Source organism: Centruroides vittatus, unplaced genomic scaffold, assembly GCF_030686945.1.
Source record: "Centruroides vittatus isolate TY-2023 unplaced genomic scaffold, ASM3068694v2 contig_15, whole genome shotgun sequence".
NCBI classification, from domain to species: domain Eukaryota; kingdom Metazoa; phylum Arthropoda; class Arachnida; order Scorpiones; family Buthidae; genus Centruroides; species Centruroides vittatus.
The window spans coordinates 1,510,841-1,529,643 of record NW_027120927.1 but is presented as its reverse complement, the minus strand read 5'-3'; the positions used below and the strand labels follow the sequence as shown (position 1 = coordinate 1,529,643).

The 18,803-nt window shown below is 34.0% G+C and overlaps 1 protein-coding gene across 5 annotated transcripts in view; it reads left to right on the top strand.

The window, feature by feature from the left end:
- Positions 1 to 18,417, top strand: part of sp3 (spermathreecae) — a 68,087-nt gene extending 49,670 nt beyond the window's left edge. For 2 of the 5 annotated variants that reach the window (XM_067262569.1, XM_067262565.1), the window contains 11 exons: positions 2,395 to 2,587; positions 4,348 to 4,425; positions 4,692 to 4,812; positions 4,888 to 5,016; positions 6,649 to 6,719; positions 8,464 to 8,703; positions 8,769 to 8,840; positions 9,149 to 9,222; positions 15,291 to 15,446; positions 15,528 to 15,925; positions 16,405 to 18,417. In XM_067262569.1, the coding sequence (XP_067118670.1) occupies positions 2,395 to 2,587; positions 4,348 to 4,425; positions 4,692 to 4,812; positions 4,888 to 5,016; positions 6,649 to 6,719; positions 8,464 to 8,703; positions 8,769 to 8,840; positions 9,149 to 9,222; positions 15,291 to 15,446; positions 15,528 to 15,925; positions 16,405 to 17,337 (2,465 nt within the window). In that variant the 3' untranslated portion in view covers positions 17,338 to 18,417. Of the gene's footprint in view, positions 1 to 2,394; positions 2,588 to 4,347; positions 4,426 to 4,691; positions 4,813 to 4,887; positions 5,017 to 6,648; positions 6,720 to 8,463; positions 8,704 to 8,768; positions 8,841 to 9,148; positions 9,223 to 15,290; positions 15,447 to 15,527; positions 15,926 to 16,297 lie in introns of all 5 variants that reach the window. The other 3 variants (XM_067262566.1, XM_067262564.1, XM_067262568.1) reach the window with 2 other exon arrangements.
- Positions 18,418 to 18,803: the final 386 nt, after the last annotated feature.

Genomic DNA, 18,803 nt, shown 5'->3' with positions numbered 1-18,803 from the left:
ATTTCTAAATATGAATCCATAGTAAATTTATAAAATATTTGAAAAAAATTGATCTGGCATCAATTTTTCAGCAACCCCCAAATATTTTTTGCGACCCCCACTTTGAGAATCACTGATATAGGTCATAACTGACAATTAGTATTTAATTTGCTGGTCATTAAAAGAAAGAAGATATACTCTTAAAGGGCAAGAAAATTCCAAAATTTCCTTTCAGTATTTCATTGGTATTATTAGGCTTATTATTGGTTAATTGTATGCAAAACTCAGTAATTAATACTCATCTGTTGCAAAAATAAGAATTTTATTTCTCATTTGGAACATTCTCTTATGTACTACTGTACCTTTTAGAACAGACACTCAAACAGTGAAACAATTGATGATAAAATGAGGAAACTGCAGCTCTTGTCATCTTTGGGTTAGTTCTTGGCAAACTTGTAAAATTTTTCTTGCAGTTCATCCACAGTTTTCTGACTCCCAGTAAACAATTATTTTCAGCTGTTCAATGCTTATGGGAACATCAGAAGAAATCAAAGGTGTGAGATCGGGGATCAAGCAGGTTATTTATATGGGTCTCAATATTCAATTCAGTGTCTGGGAAACAACATATCTAAGGCATTTCTGAAGTCTATTTAGAAGTGAGGAGAGGCTCTGTCCTGTTTATAGACCCCACTGCCCGTATCAAACATGGGAACAAGTGGCTTGTTCCTGCAGCACTACATACTCAAGCACTGATTTGATTGTCACATTAAGAATATCCAAATACATGGGGCCCAGTCTATATATTTATTTTCGTGGCATTTGAGTTAGACATATGAAAATGACATAGGGTGGCTACCGAATAATGGCATTTATATTTGTGGACTCAACTACTCAAATAGAAAGTTGATTCATCAGAGAAGAATGAGCAATAAAGTAATCCAGAATTGTCCTATAACAGATTTATGAAACATTTGCAAAATTCAACTTTGAAGTCAAAATCATTGCACCTAAATCAAGAATTAGGTCAGATGATCTTAACTAAGTAAGACTGAACTTGTGCCTGTTTAATATTCTATAGACAGATGGTTGAGAAATTCCAACAGCAGTTCCAATTTCACGGAGAAACTGTTGAGGTTTGTTTAGTGCTGAAACATATTCAACTTCTGATACATTACCAGTAACTCCTCAAGGACAAGTCTTTGAGTCTTGTACCATTTTTATTTTAACAAATTTTCGATAGAGCCACAGAATGACAGTGGTGTGGCTTTGCCTTTTTGGAATAGCAGTTGTGAAAAATATTTACCATCGGTATAGTATTGTTGCTTTGCCTGTAAATTAGAACAAGCTATGTTCTTTCCCGAATTGTGTAAAACATTCTGATTTACAAGAATTCTAGGGTGTAATTGTTCAAAGTTGTAAACTTGTTTATTTCACTTACCTTATGACAACTAGGAAGCAGTAGCTGGTACTAACTATGTTGCATGGATTTACTTACATAATCTTTTGGTTCACATGTAGAGTAGTATGGCATGAGGTTTGCAGTTACAGTAGTCACAATAGTTAGTGGAAATGTAGAGTTTGCTACAGACTAATCACTAGTTATTTTACTGCTTAGCCTGTAGCAAACCTGAACATATTTCCATTGATAGTGCAATTACAATAACTGTAAACCTCATGCAGAAGGGGCACTCTGATCACCATTGCTGCTTGCATCAATTTCATCTCACCTTACAAAGTTTGTGTATCTACTAACATATGAAAAGTACTGAATCATATTTATATAATATGAATAATTATAAGTTAATTATATTGTTGCTGATAATCTCCGGATTAGAACCAAACCCAGGACCCCTACAGAAAACTCCAGTAAAGAGAAATAGACCACTTCTTAATTGACAAAAATTATTAAATAACATAATGGCTGACCAACAAATGTAAATTTTTAAACTGTGTTAATACTAACCTCCTGTAACAAGGCTTGCCTTAGTACAAATAAAATTATTATTATTATAACTGTAAACCCCACGCTTTATTCTTGTTGTGAACTGACAGTTTATGCAAATGAGCAAGTCCATGCAATTGTGGTTAGTAATTTTTAGCATTAAAATAAACAATAAAAAAACTGGTAATGTTTTGTGTTCTTGTATCATCTGCATATTGAGTATTAAAAAGTTCAATCTTCACATTACATGTTAGTTACATAATTATGCATCTGGTCCTATGTTAGTTGAAAATGATTTGACCACATACATGAATTTTGTGCAATTTGATATGTAATTTTTGTTTGGCAGTATTGCTGACCCAAAATGATGCATCATATAACCAGTAAACTATATACTTGTCCCACAAAGCTTCTCTGATCAAATCTGCTGTGGTACATTTCTTTTGGGAAACAACACACATTTATTCTTTCAGGTGAAGAAGAAACTCTGGATGCTTTTGCGAAACACTTTGCTGAAGAACTTTCCATTTATGGAAACCAGGTGATCATAAACCTGGTGGAACAGACAGGCAAAGAAAAAGTTCTATCAGAGGCTTACCTGAATGGAATACTCTCGTACGATTGTCCTGACTTGACTTATATATCTTTTGACTTTCACGAATACTGGTAAGTCTGAATATTAATTTAATATGTAACATGTTTTATATGTTATAGAAAATGTTTTTGTAAGAATATTATGGTTATATAATATTTCATGATAATTATGATAAAGGACTGCAGAATAGTGATGTAAATTAAACTTTAAAAACAAAAATTCTGAATAAAATTTTATCATCACAATCAATGTTGGAATTTTTCTATTTATTTGATACAGTCCTTCCAACAATAATAGAACATACAGTGATTGCCAAGAAACTCTATTACTTTCATATAACTTCGATGAAATTTTCTAGTATGTTTGATAGCAAAATATCAACAATTATTGCACAAGTTTGGAGAAAAATGATTAATAAACAAACAAGCTAGATACTATTAGCAAAAATAGAATGTCTAACATTAATAGAACATCTTGACTTATAACATTTTTAAATTAGTAGCTAATTTTGCTACCATTTTTGGAAACAAGCTGAAAAATATGATTAGACATTCAATTAATCAAAGATTGCAGTCGTTTTTGTGGAATATTTTCCCATTCCTCAGTGAGATCAGCCTTTAGTTCAGTGATGATCTTGTATTGCTTTCCACTGCTATACATGTGGAAAACAAACTCACCCCAACGATTTTCAATTCAGTGTAAATCTGCACAGAGTAGTGGCCAGTTCAAAAGTCGGATGTTTTTGCTCTGAAAAAAGGATAACGTTGATTTTGATACATTGAATTCATGCAGGATAATGAAAGTTTCCAAATCGTGTCCAGCAATTTTCTATCCATAAGTTTGGAGCTGCCTCTAGCTCCTTATAAATTTCAGAGTTGTTTTGACCTACAGTAAATACTAGATCTGTCTTTCCATTCCATCCAATCCCTGCCAAAGTCATGAGTGTACCACCACCAATTATTCTCTGAGTACTGCTTTTGATCTAGTCTTTTGTCTGTCTAATAATACTTAAAACCATCAATTCCATTGAGATTCCACTTTTTCTCATCTGGAAAATTACTTTTTGCCATACTTCCCCTCTTTGAAAGTTGTTTCTGGCAAACTAATTGAAGTTGTTTGTGTTTTTTCTTGAGCTGGTTGCCTGTCTTCATTTTGATGAAAGAAATATTGTCTTCAACTTGAACACCAACTATATAGTGTATTCACTCAGACACATGGCAGATTTCATCACTAATTTTTATTCTGTTGATCTCAAAACATTGTGTACTGTTGATTTATAGCAGCTCAACTTCAATTCATTTTTGATTTTTTGAATGGATGTGTTTCCTTGCAGTGCACATCGAACAATTGCATGTTGTTCTCTAGGTGTTGTTGAACTCTTGCACCTGCTGTTTTGTTTTCCTGTTCTTTGCTCCGTATTATTGAAATACTTTGAGATTGTTGAATGAGGTCTTTCCAAATTTTTAGCAATCCAAATTATTTTTCTTCATTCCTGTGAAACACATCGATTTTGATCTTCTCCTCTATAGTTAGGTCATTCCCGCATTCCATTTTTAATAGTAAAGTACTGTGCAATTTACTAAACCTTTCTTTTCACTTGTTGATTGTATTTTTATGCAAATTTCTTGGATTCCAATCATTACTTTCTTTGTAATTAATTCCAATCGGTACATGTTCTATTAATATTGGACATTGTATTTTTGATGATAATATCTAGCTCTCTATGGATTATACTTTTGTACTTTTCTTTTTATTTTGTTGGAAAAAAGTACTTTTTAAATTGTTATATAATCAATTTAAAATGGAAATTTTTTATTCTGTTTTGTTACAGCAGAGGAATGAAGTTTGAAAATATCACCATTCTAACTGAAAGCATTAAGGATATTATCAGAGAGATGAGATATTGTTGGTATGTCTGTGTTAATTATAGGTTTTATTTGATATTTTATATGATGGTTATTTGCAATATATATTGATAATTACTCTGTAATACTTAATTAAAAATAAGTTAATTACAATACTTGGTATGAAAATAAGCATAATTTAAAGTAATTATTCTAAAATTTGTGTCTAAAAATATATTGTATTACTAAAATATTTTTTATTCAATATGTAATATGTTACTCTTGATATCATATTAGTCTACAACTTTTAAAATGGTCAATATATTGATAGGTTCGATAGCCAAGGACTCATCTGTGAACAGAAAGGAGTTTTCAGAGTGAATTGCGTGGACTGTTTGGATCGTACCAATATTGCCCAGACAGCTCTGGCAAAAACAATCATGGACACTCAAGTACAATATTAACTACTTGGATAAATTTAAATCCATTAGATTTAAGTGGATCTCACCGAGTATCATTTATTGCAGTTTATTAAACTCGGCCTTTTGCCACCGGAAGGAATCTTGCCTGCAAGCTGTAGAAGAGTGTTCCAGATGATGTGGGCCAACAATGGAGACATAATCAGTCGACAGTATGCCGGAACTGCTGCTTTAAAGGTAAGTTTAATTAAATTTTTTGTACATTAACAATAATCAGTCAATTACTTTTAATTAGTTAATCAAAGAAATCTTTCATGTACAATAAATAATTTTTATGTTCGTTTCACTTAACTCATTTCAAAGTTGAAGTAACAATATTGCTAACGATTTTATATCCAAGAAAATAATTATTTTAAAAATAACAAAACAAAAGCTTTTAATATGCAGAATGAATGAATGATTTATGATAAAATTTCGTGGATTTGAAATTTTGTTACTTCAAGTTATACTTAATTAGAAATTAATTATCAGAAATATTAATGCCATATTTTTGTGTATATTTTTCACACTTTGACTTTTGACTGTGCAAAAAAAATACAAAATTTTTCAAAGGGTAGACCTATACTGTTATTTCTTACAGAGTATCTTGATTAAAAAAAGTCATGATTTCATAATACATGTGTGTTAATTTTATATATATATATATATATATATATATATATATATATATATATATATATATATATTAAATGTTCTGAAAAATTTGAAATTTTTCTCAGAAGACATCATCTATGTAGTCCATGTTTGCTAGGTGTACATACTTTAAAAATAAAAAGAAAATTGAATTAACACCTAACTATTAGTGACAATGATGACAAATTTCATTTTGTAATTTGTTTTTAATGAATATTAATTGATAAAGAAACCAAGTAGAATTTCAACAACTGATTATTTTGATTATATTTTATAGTCTTTGTTGTATCATGCAAATTGGGAAAATCTTAAGTGGTAATGGATGTCTGGGCATATTTTTTAAATCATTAGTATTATTTGCTCTTCAAATTCTAATTAGTCATTGCAAATTCACTTCTGACTTTTAATGTTGGTTTTATTGATTTATTTATTATGGTTATTTGTTTAGTTTTAGCTTTTAACTTGAAATATGAATATTTATCTTGAATAGATTAAGAAAACTTTATTATCTGTCATTAATCTGATTATTAAGATGATTACAGCTTAATTGTTCTCTCTAATGCTTATACTATTTCCAAAACAGGATCTGACAAAGAATACTCTGCATATTATTAATTCATTATTTTAAACAATCATAATTTAAATGAGTTTTAACATAAAATATAAATAATTACCAATTTATATACAACTTTCTATGAGAAATTGAAGACTTATTTAGTAGTATATAAGTTTATAAAGAAGTGGAATGATTAATGTGTGTAAACAAATAATTTTTATTGCATATATTAATTATAATTTAATATTTATATTATGACATCATTGTATAATTGGCACAGTTTTGATATCTACATTTCAATCAGAAATTCAGAATTATACCCATGGAACAAAACTGAAAAAGAAACCTGCATAATGAAATTTGCTTAGCATTAATTTTACCAAAATTATCTGAAAAAATCAAACATTTTATTAAAATATAATAATATTTGCTAAAAATACATTTAACATCCTCTAACAAATTTTAATTATAATTTTATAAAATATATCCTTTTCACACTTAATTTTTTGCACAATTGTGTAAATTCTTTAACAAAGTATATTAATTGATAATTTGAATATTTGTGCTTATTTATTAAATATGTAGTAAATAATTTACTGATTTTATTCTTTCAAAATCAGGGAGATTTTACGCGGACGGGTGAGAGAAGATTTGCCGGAATGATGAAAGATGGATACACTTCCGCTAGTAGGTTAGTTCATGTTATATTAAAATTGTAGTTTATATTTTAATATATATATATATGAAAATTTTACAAATTTTCTGAGGTCCACTTAGGAATCATTACATTTTTATGTATAACATCATATAGCTATATTAATTACTTAATGTGGGAAAAAATCATTAGACTTCTTCTTATATTAAGTCTAACTTTTAATTTTCAAAGAATGACAACTTTTACGTAGAAAATTCTATTACAGAATTTTGCATAGATTGAAAAATTTTTAATTCTAGAACCAGAGTAATCAGAATAATAAAAAATTAAGTTGTATAAAGTTGAATTGAAATAAAATGTTTATGATGATGATTAAAACATCTAATAAAATGTTTGAGTATTTTGGACATAACACTGCCACTTCCCTCTTAGCTTTGATTTTAATGAAATTTGTTAACATGGAAACTGTAACAAGTAAATTGTAATTAGAATTAGGTTCTGAAGACAAAGTCTGCCCAAAAAGGGACCACCATTTATTTATCTCCTGTTCCAAACTACGCACTTTCTTTTTAGGCAACTAGTAGCCTAAAAAAAAAAAAAAGGCAGTTGCCAAGAAAGTGTGTAGTTTGGAACATGAGATAAATAAATAGTCTGCCCAAAAAGGGACCACCATCTTCAGAACCTAATAATATAACTGCCATTTGGACAAAAATTTAGAAATGTAATTAGAATGTTGATATATACAGTATACTGAATATACAAAAAATAAAGACAACCAACATATTTATTTACCAATACACAAACATGATGGCTGCAGCAAACTCGTAATTGCTTTTCTTAGAAACATTTCAAGTACTTACACAAAAAGCGCTCTTATATCCAAAGTCTTAAAAAGTCATTAAATTTTTTTATTTCACTGATTTTCCTAAAAATTATATTTCTGTATAATTTGAAACCGTGTCTTCTTTTCTTTTATTAATTCATTATCACTACTTGGTGCATGTACAGACACTTGGCAATTTTATCAACTTTTATTTGGGAATTTCTTATTTACCAAGACACGTTTTGGATCTTAGCCCCTCCTCGGTAAGCATTACATCTCGGGATATCTTGTAATATGACAATCGAAAATACACCACACTTTTAATTCAAGTTAAACGTCTTATTTGCCAAAATGTGTCTTGGCAAATAAGAAATTCCCGAATAACAGTTGATGATAAAATTGCCAAGTGTCTGTATATGTACCTAGTAGTGATAATGAATTAATCAATTATATTACTGTCAGATGCAAAAATCAGATTGGAACAATTTTGGCATTTTTACTTAAACTTACACTTATTTTAATTTTTTCTACATAGTATCTACAATCTATGATATTTCTATATAAATATTTATATTTTAGCTAGTTTGTGTCCCAGTGCAGCAGCAGGCCAAATGAACTGACCTTGCAGGCTGGATCTGGCCCAAAAGGCCATAGTTTGCTAACCCCTGATCTAAGTCATGGAAAGTTTTGGCTTTGCATATTTTAATTTAAAGGAAATGTAACTGATTTTGATGCAAGAAAATAAAAAGAATTAAATCAGAAACTTAATGAATTTGCTCAAATTAATATCATATCTAATCAAACTATATTGAACTTAACTAAGAAATAATTCAGGACTCATTTAAAGTTATTTTCTCAATTTTTGTGTTTCTGTTAGAAAAATTATTATTATTATTTTTTGTTATAAGTCGTTAGAGAAAAATATAATTTTTAAAATTACTTTTTTCTTTTAAATAGGTATTACGTAAACCAATTTAAAGATGCCTATCGGCAGGCCACAATCGACTTGATGCTGGGAAATCCCCTGACAGAAGACATAACTGCAGTGACACCAGAGAGAGATGCCACCGACATCGAAGTCACAGAACAGGAACATCACGAGAGAGTGAAACAACTAATAGAAGACTGTAAGAAGATCCTCATTCCTGACACGGAAGTCGTCCTTGGTGGCTGGGCGTTGATCGATGCGGATCCCATGTGAGCATTTGAAGCCATTAGTTTTACAGTTTCTGTTTCCCCTAAATAAACGAGATTGTTTTCAGAACGGGCGATCCCGGTCAGCAAGACATGGACATAATATTAGTCTTGACAAAGATGTCATACTATGTTGCTGAGTAAGTTTTTATTTATAGAAATTTTGCAATTTGTAATTGAGAAATTTATTAGCTTTAATGTTTTTGAAACATTGCATGTGTGAAATGTTCCATATTTGGACATGACAAATTTCAATCAATATTCTAAGACAGAAAATTCAGTAAGATTTTATATTAATTTTAATCACTTAAAATTTTTTCAGTTTAAAAAAATTGTTAAATATTTAAAAAGACACACATTTCCTTTTTGCAAAATCTATAATTTAAAATTAGGATTAAGAATACACAATACTTAACATATATCTAAACATTAACTTATTTTTATTTAGATATGATGATCAAACTGACAGAATCATTAGATATCAAAGAGTTTTATTAGAAGATTTGGAAAGGATAGAACTGGGTAAGTTTATTTGCATTTAATTTTTTAAAGTCAAAATATGGCAAACTCACTTATATAAAAGAATTTGCCATGTTTTCTTCAATCTTTGGTATTTGGTATTGTTACGAGTGGATGCATGGATCATAGAGTATTAATGAAATCTCCCTCGTGTTTGGATAAGCTTTGGTATTAATCTTTATTGAAGAAGGGGAGAAGGCACATTTCTTAAGTGTTTTCAAGAAAATTAAATTTAAAAATTCCAAAGTGACTTATGAATCAATTTTAAGAACAATAGCTGGAACATCTACCCCAGTCTACCCCAGAAACAATCATTACCCTTGGTTTTACTAACACATCAGGTATTTCTGTTCTTGACATCACTGACTGCCATATCAACATCCTCATCAACCACACAAGAACCAATTCTCTGCTTACGAACTGCTTCCTTTACATTTGCAATATCAGCACCACCAGCCAGTGTAATTACTGTCCAAACAAAACTGACACAACTATACACTGCCTCGATGAGTGTTTGAAATTTGACATCATCGGGAAGAATCCTCTCTAGTAATAGCCTAACAAAAAATCATCTCTACAAAATCAGTGATTGCCTGAAATTAAACCCAACAGACATTTGCCTACAATCTTTTACAACTTTCTTTAATGAATACAAAAAACCTACAACTACTAAAACAGTCAAACTTCACTTCAGATGCACACGTCATTGTGTACTGTTCCCTCCTGTTATTTCACCTCTCAGTTTAAGATTACCAGATGTTTTATTGTTGTAATAAATAATACATAAAATTTGCTAGTCATCTCAATAGTGCAGTATACAACATATAACAATTGAGAATGTCTTTGCATATGTCCTGTAAATGCTCACTGTTCCGGTGTGAAGCTATGATAATTGTGTCCTCCGCATAGCTCTAGCTCTGTATACAGCAGCCAAGTGTCATTTAAGTGCAGAACAGAGTTATAGGCTATGTTCCAGCACCAGACCTGAGGACTGCCTTGAGTGATGGGTATGACTATGTTATTTTGTGTTGTATAAACACCTGCACTCCTGTTGCTAAGATAGGACTGAAGAAGTTTGTAAAGAGTTTGAGGGAAGTGATGAGCAAGTATTGTGTGCAGGATAAAAGGCCACCAGGCGTGATCGAAGGTGCATCTAAAGTCAATAGTGATAATTGCGGTATGCTGATTGTTTTGTTTAGCCTGGTGGATGTAGTTAACGACCTGATGAATGGCATCTACTGTATCTTTGTTTTTAGAGAAGCCAAACTGATTCTGATGCAGGGCTCTACGCTTGTGTAGATGCCATGTGATCCTATTAATCATTAGACCATCTAACACTTTCCTAGACACTAGCCTTTCTCCACTGAGTAGGAAAAAGGCCAGTGTTCAAGCAGATTACAAATGCTATAAGATTGGTCCTCAAATGCATGTTTTATCATCCTAGTGGTTATGCCGTCAAGACCAGGGGCTTTGTTATCAGTGAGCAAACAGATGGCTTTCAAAACCTTGATGTAGGTGAAGTTGTGGTCATTGTCTGTATTAGGTAGAGTGAGTGTAGAACTTCAGATGACCGCTTGTGTATTATCATCCTGCTGTGGGTCATCCGAAGGGTAAAGACTAGTGAGAATGTGCATGATAGTTTCCTCGGTGTTGTTAGTGTAGTTACCATCGGGATAGTGGAGGGGTTTGGAGCTGGCATTTTTCCTTACAAGCTAAGTAGTACGGTTCTGACCAGGGAGTGCAACCACAAGTTTTGGTACAGAAATCCTTCCAAGTATTTGTCCTTGTTTTATTTATAAGAGTTTTGTAAGCATTGTGTTCATGCCTGTACTGATCTCTAAGTGTGACTTAAATGTCTGGGTCCTGTTAATTCCTAAATTGCCTCCTTAATCTCCTAACTACTTTTTTCTTGTTTTCTAGTTCAGTGGTCCACCAAGGAACCTTTTTGTGTTTACAATGTTTGAGTTTGTAGGTAATAATGTAAGAGTTAGTGATTGTATTTGTAAGCCTGGTGACAAGATGGTCTAAGGTGTCCTGAGTATAATGATTGTGGTGAGGGGTACCAGCCCAGATGTTATTGAAGGTGTTGTGGAATAACTGCCAGTTAGTCCGAGTATAGTGAAAACTATGATTATTAGTATTAGTAGTGTTCAGTTGAGTGAAGATATACCTATGGTCACTAGCAGAATCTATGTCGGTGGTATAACAGTGGTCGACCCTAGGGGTGATGTGACTGTTTCCTAATGTTAGGTTGATCCAACTTTCCCCTGTGGCACAGGAGTAGGTAAGAAGGGTGCTGGTGTTTAAGTCAGTAAGGTTGTGTTGGGTCATGATTTTGTTAACTATGTTACCCTAGGGTCATCTTTTGGATTATGCCAGGTTGCAGACTTGGCATTGAAGTCATCTCCTATTAGGATAGGTTTGTCTTTGTATGAGTTCAGGAGATGATGAATGTCTTCTATGGCCATCTCAATGTTAGTGGAGTCTGGAATGTAGATGGAACATATGTAAAGGTGTGTGACTGTCTGTAACACTGTACTCTGTGGTATGTTGGGAGACAAGGCAGGCAGTAATGTTTTTGTTCCTGATGATAATGCCAGCCGTGATGTGATAGCATGGTCCTGAGCCTTCCTCTCTTTCTCCTTTTTTTCACTACCAGTTTTCCAGCCCTAATTCTAACATAATTTTTGCTACTTCTCTTTATGTGGCCAAACCACCACAACCTACATCCTTGCATCTTCCTGCTTGCATCCTTCTAGTCAGGTTCAATGACTGGAAAGTCATTGAACCTGACTATCATGTTAATAGTATAGGGTTCTTGGATCATGATGATGTCTGTATCTTGTACAGTACATTGGAAGTGTGAATGAGGAGGGAGCAGGCAGCTTCACATTTCTGTGCATTAATTATATGAGTTGATAGCTGCCTGTGTTCGTATTGTGAAGGGGTGTATTATTCATAGTCGACTCTACTGGCAGTTTGTGTTTTCATGCGTTTGGTTATGGGGCACTGTTGAGAGAATGCATTATGCATGGTCTTATGTTTACTCCCTTCTAGTCACATCTACAACAACAGATGATGACTCATCAGTGTTCTCTGAAAGACCACCAATGACTCCATGCCCTCCGGTGCATACACTATACTGCAATCTCTCCACATATGTACCGATACCTTAAAACGTAATTTCAAGACCTTTCCAGAACATTTTTTTACCAGAGATTGCCATCTGTATTTCCAACCAACACCACTCACAGACCTGGAAAAATGTCAACACCTGGTAAAATAGCCAATGTAGCTAACGCCTAACTACTCCACCAAAGGGCGGGAAAGCAAGCAATTTTGTGGAACCTTTTGTCAAAGACTGCATGGTTTGGAGATAGCATGTCTTGTTCATATTTGCAAGGGTGTTGGTTTGCATCTCAACAAGTGAAGTTTTTCCATCACATCAGTACAATTTCTACATAAAATAATTGTAAATTACATGAGTTTATACATTTCGTTTATTTGTCATCTATTAAAAGTATGCATTTTCTTCTTTAAATTTATTTTTAACAGATGGCAATTCCAAAAACATTTTGTTTTTTTTTATTTGGGAAAGCAAGAATATTAAATAATAGAATAATAAATGCTAAAGTATCCATAATTATTAGTTATAACTAACACTGTTGAACTATCCTGTTGAAAGAGAATTGTTTATATCAAGAGCATATTTCCTTTTTGTAGTTAATAAAATAGGCTGCTTCTTCTTTACCTTTTCCCATGTTTATATGGGGTCAGCATTTCTTCCTATCAAGGGCATATTCTCTCTTAAGTCCCCTCTGATTCAAGTCTTCCTTCACCTCATCTTTCCAACACAGCCTTGGTCTTCCTCTCTTCCTCCTTTCTTTCACTACCAGTTTTCCAGCCCTAATTCCAACATAATCTTCACTACTTCTCTTTATGTGGCCAAACCACCTCAACTTACATTCTTGCATCTTCCTGCTCAAGGGACCCACCTTAACAGAACCTCTAATAAACTCACTCCTTATTCTATCCTTCTTTGACACTCCACACATCCATCTCAACATTTTCATCTCTGCCTCTTCCATCTTTCTTTCTTGGGCTCTTGTGATTGCCCGTGTCTCGGCCCCATACAACATTGCACGTCTAACAATTGATTTGTACAATTTACCGTTTAGTTTCCAGCTAACTTTCTTGTCACATAACACACCGCTCAACTTCCTCCAGTTCAACCAGTTAATAAAACAATCAATAAAAATAAATTAAAATTGTGATTTTATTATTCTTACATTATTACAAATTATAAAATTAATTATTTGAGTTTAAAAACAAACTTTAAATTTATTTTTAACGAACAAAATGCACATTTTTAATAGAAAAAAATAAGCGTAAATTTTACACGATTCTATATGTAAAAATTTCATTGATCCAGAAAAATCTCACCAGTCGAGATGCAAACTTATGGTTTCACAAAATTTACTCTCTAGTCACTCAAGATTTTTTTAACACCCTCAGCTGGAATTACACAATGAGCCATCACGCTATAACTAATCATTTCCATATCTGCTTGAGACTTACCTGCATGCCAAGTTTCACAGCTATAGGACAACTTCTTCTCGGTGCGCTAATTTTTATGGCAATAGGTGTACATTTAATAACTATCATGGCTTATCATCACTATCACGAACAATTAGGTCTTAGGACTCATTCCTATATAATTAGGAATACATAAGAAGGATACATTCGCTTACAAAAACTTCTAAATAATGTATAGCGAGTCGTCCTAGGTTCTGGGAAACTGCGAAGTTAAGCAAAACGACAAAACGAAACCAGATTTATGGTAGAATAATAAATAGGAGCAATTATTTATTGTGACCTCGTTACAATGAGGGGGGATTAATTTTTAATCATATATTTTAAATTTATTAAATTACAGATTTGAGATGAAGAAAGTGTTTTTAGTGTCTTGCCCCTGTACATTATAGTTTTCCTGTTAACAACAGCCATGCCGGTCATCTATGTAACTCCATTTCAGGGAAAATTTTTGAATTGAATTCACGTGATTTCCGGTCTGGATCGGAAGTTGGTATATAGTTAATCGGAGTTTCCTGCCCAAGCTTTCCATATCCGGTCTTGACTTTCGTCTATCTAACATCGTTCTTGAGATTAAGGAAAGGAAGAACAGACAGACAACAGTGGGATTTTATAGGTCTAAAATTTTTTCAAATTGCAGCCCAATAAATAAGGTATAATTCGGTTATTATTATTCTAATCGGAATGTCTTTACAATCAGCAGCATTTATTTCCCACCTTGTAAAATCAATTTTATTGTTTATAAAGAAAATTCAAAATGACGAAAAAAGTACAGCACTTGTATTATTGCCTGGGCGAGCAGTAAGCGAGCTCAGGCTTCTGGGATGACTTGCGATTTTGTTTCGGAATTTTAAAAAAATTCCCACGTTAGATTTGGGTGTCATTTTGACACCAAAATCATCAAAAACCTGGCATGTGTATAAAATAATTTCTGGAAAATATAATCAAAAAACGAAAATCGACTTTTGCCTTTTTGTTGCTTAATAACAAAAAAAGTATTTCGACATTTTTGGGTGCTGTGTTTTGGAATATAAAGCCAGAGAGTTGCTTCATATTTTTGCCGAGTTTGGTGAATTTACATACTTTTCCATAGTTCAACATAATGTATGTATGTATGTATGTATGTATGGAAATTAGTGTATGTGGGGGCACGATTTTGTTCACCCTCTTTTGAAGCTTATTAAGTTCGGTTTCTTTTGTCGAAAATTTCTGAAATTTTGTAGAGAAGTTTGCGTATTATGAGCACTGATGTGGTTAAAATTTAGTGGTTAAAGGTTGAGGGGATAAAGGGGGTCGTGTGTCGTCGGAGTTAATGACGATTTTACTCGTTATTAGCATTTACAATTTTTTTTTATAAAACTCATCTCTACTCTCAAAATAATAAATATTTTTTAGTGGTCGATAATTATGTAACTTTTTGAATTGCAAGATAACGATTGTGTTCTATTTCCTCACATGCCGTATTTTTCTCTTGCTAGGACCAGAACCATCTTTATTCAAATCTAAACACAACTGTCTTCGCCTGCACTATTTAGTCAACAGTCAGTCGGGATATTTTCACATGTTTCGCTCCACCAACACCAGATTCTTCAACAACATGGCGGTGCCCATCCGCAGCGAAGAAGAAGCCGCAGGTCGGTGGAAAGACGGGTCCGGACCGTGTCCCGGAAGAGATCCCCGAGTGTTTGATAAACGTTTTCTGTTCCCTTTTTCAGAATCGTTAAAAGCCATATGCGAAGCGTTCAAAGTGGCTCTGGGCGTCAAATCCCTCAACGTTCCGTTCTTCGAGGGAAAGTTGGAAAGAAGGAAGAGCAAGATGCCGTTCGCCCAGGGCGGGCTCAACTGCTCCAACAGTTACCGCGGCGCCAACAGGCATGCCCAGGGTCTGGTGCCCTTCCATCTAGAACTGCCGTCGTTCTCCGCCATGCCCCGAAACATCTCCGAGGGCCAGCTCAACGCCCTGAAGTCGGTGGGCACCCGGGCCCTCAACAACATGACCTCCCACTTTGCCAAACTCAACCCCATTCGTTCGGTCCGGGGACTGGGAAAGAGGACCAACGGCCTGACCACCGGACCATCCCTGGCCGCGGTCATGGAACCCACGGGATCACTGGTACGGTTTGCATGCAATTAGACTCTCTATAAAATCCGTTTTCCAATATATTTATTTTAACAGAGTTAAATTATTCTTGTAAATTTCCTTAAATTAAAATTAGTAAACATATTTTTAGAGCGAAAATAATTGACTTTGACAGAAAAGGTCTTTGAAATGTATTGTTTGGTCAGTGGAACAATGCATTTTAAAAATTAAGCAACGAGGATAAATATTTTTCTAAGCTCTAAGGTGGTTAACTTTTATCAAAAAATATTTTAAGTGTTTTTTTAAATACTATTTTTTTAATTTAAAAATTTTACCCCATTTAAATTTTTAATTGCAATTTAAATGTAGAACCCCATCTTAGAAAATATATCCCTCTGTTTACAGTTGTATATCGTCTAGGGATACCTGTCGGAAGTAGCGCAGAAAAAATAATGATAACAAAATTTTGATAAGTGGTACAGTAGTGCAGTCTCTATATTCTGTTACAGCAGCGTCCCCTCTTCCACGTGGAGAGTTCTTCGGACTCGGAAGACGATTCAATTCGAAGAAGAAAAAAGCAGGGAAGCTCCACGTTCGTTTCTTACATCAACGACAGGACTTTGAGCTCGGATTATTCGGAATGCAGCGATCTGGACGAACCCGACTTGACCGTTTCCGAAAGTTTGGAGAGGGACGAAGAAAGTGGTTCTCAGGACACCCTGCTGGAGAGTTGTGGCATTCTGGCCACCAGCCCCAGTCTAAAATCCAGCAGCAGTATTTTGAGTGGTCTGGCTCTAGTGGACGATCGACATTCCGCGTTGGACAACCGTCACTCGGAAGTGGACGTCGACGATTTCGTCTTGGATGCCATGAAGAAAGCCACTTTAAGGCAGCTAAGAAGGAAGACGTCGGAGGAAGCGTCTTTTCTGGCGGCGGAAGACGACGAGCGCTCCCACCCTTCCATGCCGGAAATCCACGTCAGTTCGGAAATGATTCCGTCACACAGCCGATCCGGCGAAGATATATCCATGTCGCTGGTCAGATCGGGCCCCAACAGGAAACTCTCCAAGTCGTCGGAGGATCTGGATTCCGGCAAGTCGTCGGTCATTCCTTCCTCTTCGCACGAGGTCACCCACCTTCTGGTGCAGGAGGAAATGATTCTCGACACCGAGAGTATGTCTTCTAAGATGAAAACGTCGCACAGCGAAAGTGCTATCCAGGACTTTTCTCTTCCGTCGCTGAATTTACCCAATCCTCTCTCTTCTCCCATCATCATCAAGAAGGATCTAGTGTTATCTCCGTTGTCTCGTATCGCTAAAGGCGTCCAGAGCCTGGGCATGAACTTCAGACCCAACGCCAAATTGCAACGTTCGCCCGAAACGGAAGAACACATACAGATGAAGGAAAAAAGGAAACAGTGTAAAACTCACATTATCGAACTCTAAAACAAATCCTTTTTTCTTTCTCTAGTTTGAACACAAACTATATATACTACATAATATATATATACATACACACAATAATTACCCTAAAAACCAACAAAAACTTCAGTATTCTTAGTTTATGTAAATGTGTAGCATATACCAAAGATGTATATATAGTTTTATAACGGGGAAGACGTTTGTTTTTCGTCTATTGCCATTTCATAAATACACAATTTTATTTGCTTTGTAACGCATTAAAAAAGTCACGACAGCAACAGCAGCCCGGGGAGACCGGAAACGACTCACTTTGGGTGGCAGACGGGCCCGAGTGAAATTTTATTGTGTTCAAATTAGTTTAAGAAGTGTAAATGTTTATATATAAAGTATACATAAATATATATATATACATATAATTTGGTAAGATAGTCACGTGAATTTGACGTATATGTACATTTGTTGTGATATATTTGTATCGGTATATGTGACGTGAAAGATGATTATTTATATTTATTCGTATCCGCTTGGGGAAGAGAAAGTAAAAAAATATATTCTACATTTTAGATAACACTTGTTATATACATAAATACTATCTATATACAATATGTATAATGCCGATATAATATATAAAAAGACGTATATATTATGTATATATATACTCGCACATACACTACGTATACTTTGTCAACACGTTTCAAATGTTCCTTTAACTCTGTTATCGGAGGAAATGTCTACTTAAAAGTAATTCTCACTGCTGTGATAGTAATCTCACACACAATGTTCTTGTTCGAGGCGCACTGTTTTTTTTGGTTGCTGTATTTCTGCCTGTTTGACTGCATTTAAGGATACGCTCACTCCAGTAAAGGTTTCCGAAAATATATATATAAATGTATATTAAATCAGCACGGGACGAATAACTTACATACAATCATTCAGAAAGTCAGCTAAAAATTCTAATTACATATAAAAAAAAAGTAGTGCGATATCGAACGTACGTACTGTACATTCCACGATTATGCTCAACGGAAGCATAAGAATATCAAAGTGTTTGCATTGGAACATTTCGAGTGTAATGTTCCCGAAAAATAAAAGTTATACCTTCCATCTTTTCTGTGGGTTGTTTTTTTTATTGTTAAAAAATGCAAATGGTCGCATTTTTTAAGGAAAGTCTTCATTTTATTTACGAACTTTTCTCTCCACTTTGACTTAATGTTGCGAACTTTCCCGGTTAAAATTCATTTTAAAAACCCGAAGCGAGAAACCATTTAATTTCCCGTGCAATTTGGAACAGTCAATTACTATTGTGAACGTTTATGTTAATTTTGCCACTCGTCCGAATATTTTATCGGATTTAAGGCGTCTTTGTGCGTTAGTTGCCGTTACGTTCGCGTAATACGTTGGAAATTTATTAAACGATCGCTCCGAGACCCACCATTGTCGAGTAGATAAAACCCGAACACTGGTAAGTTGGGGCCGATTTGTGCTCGACT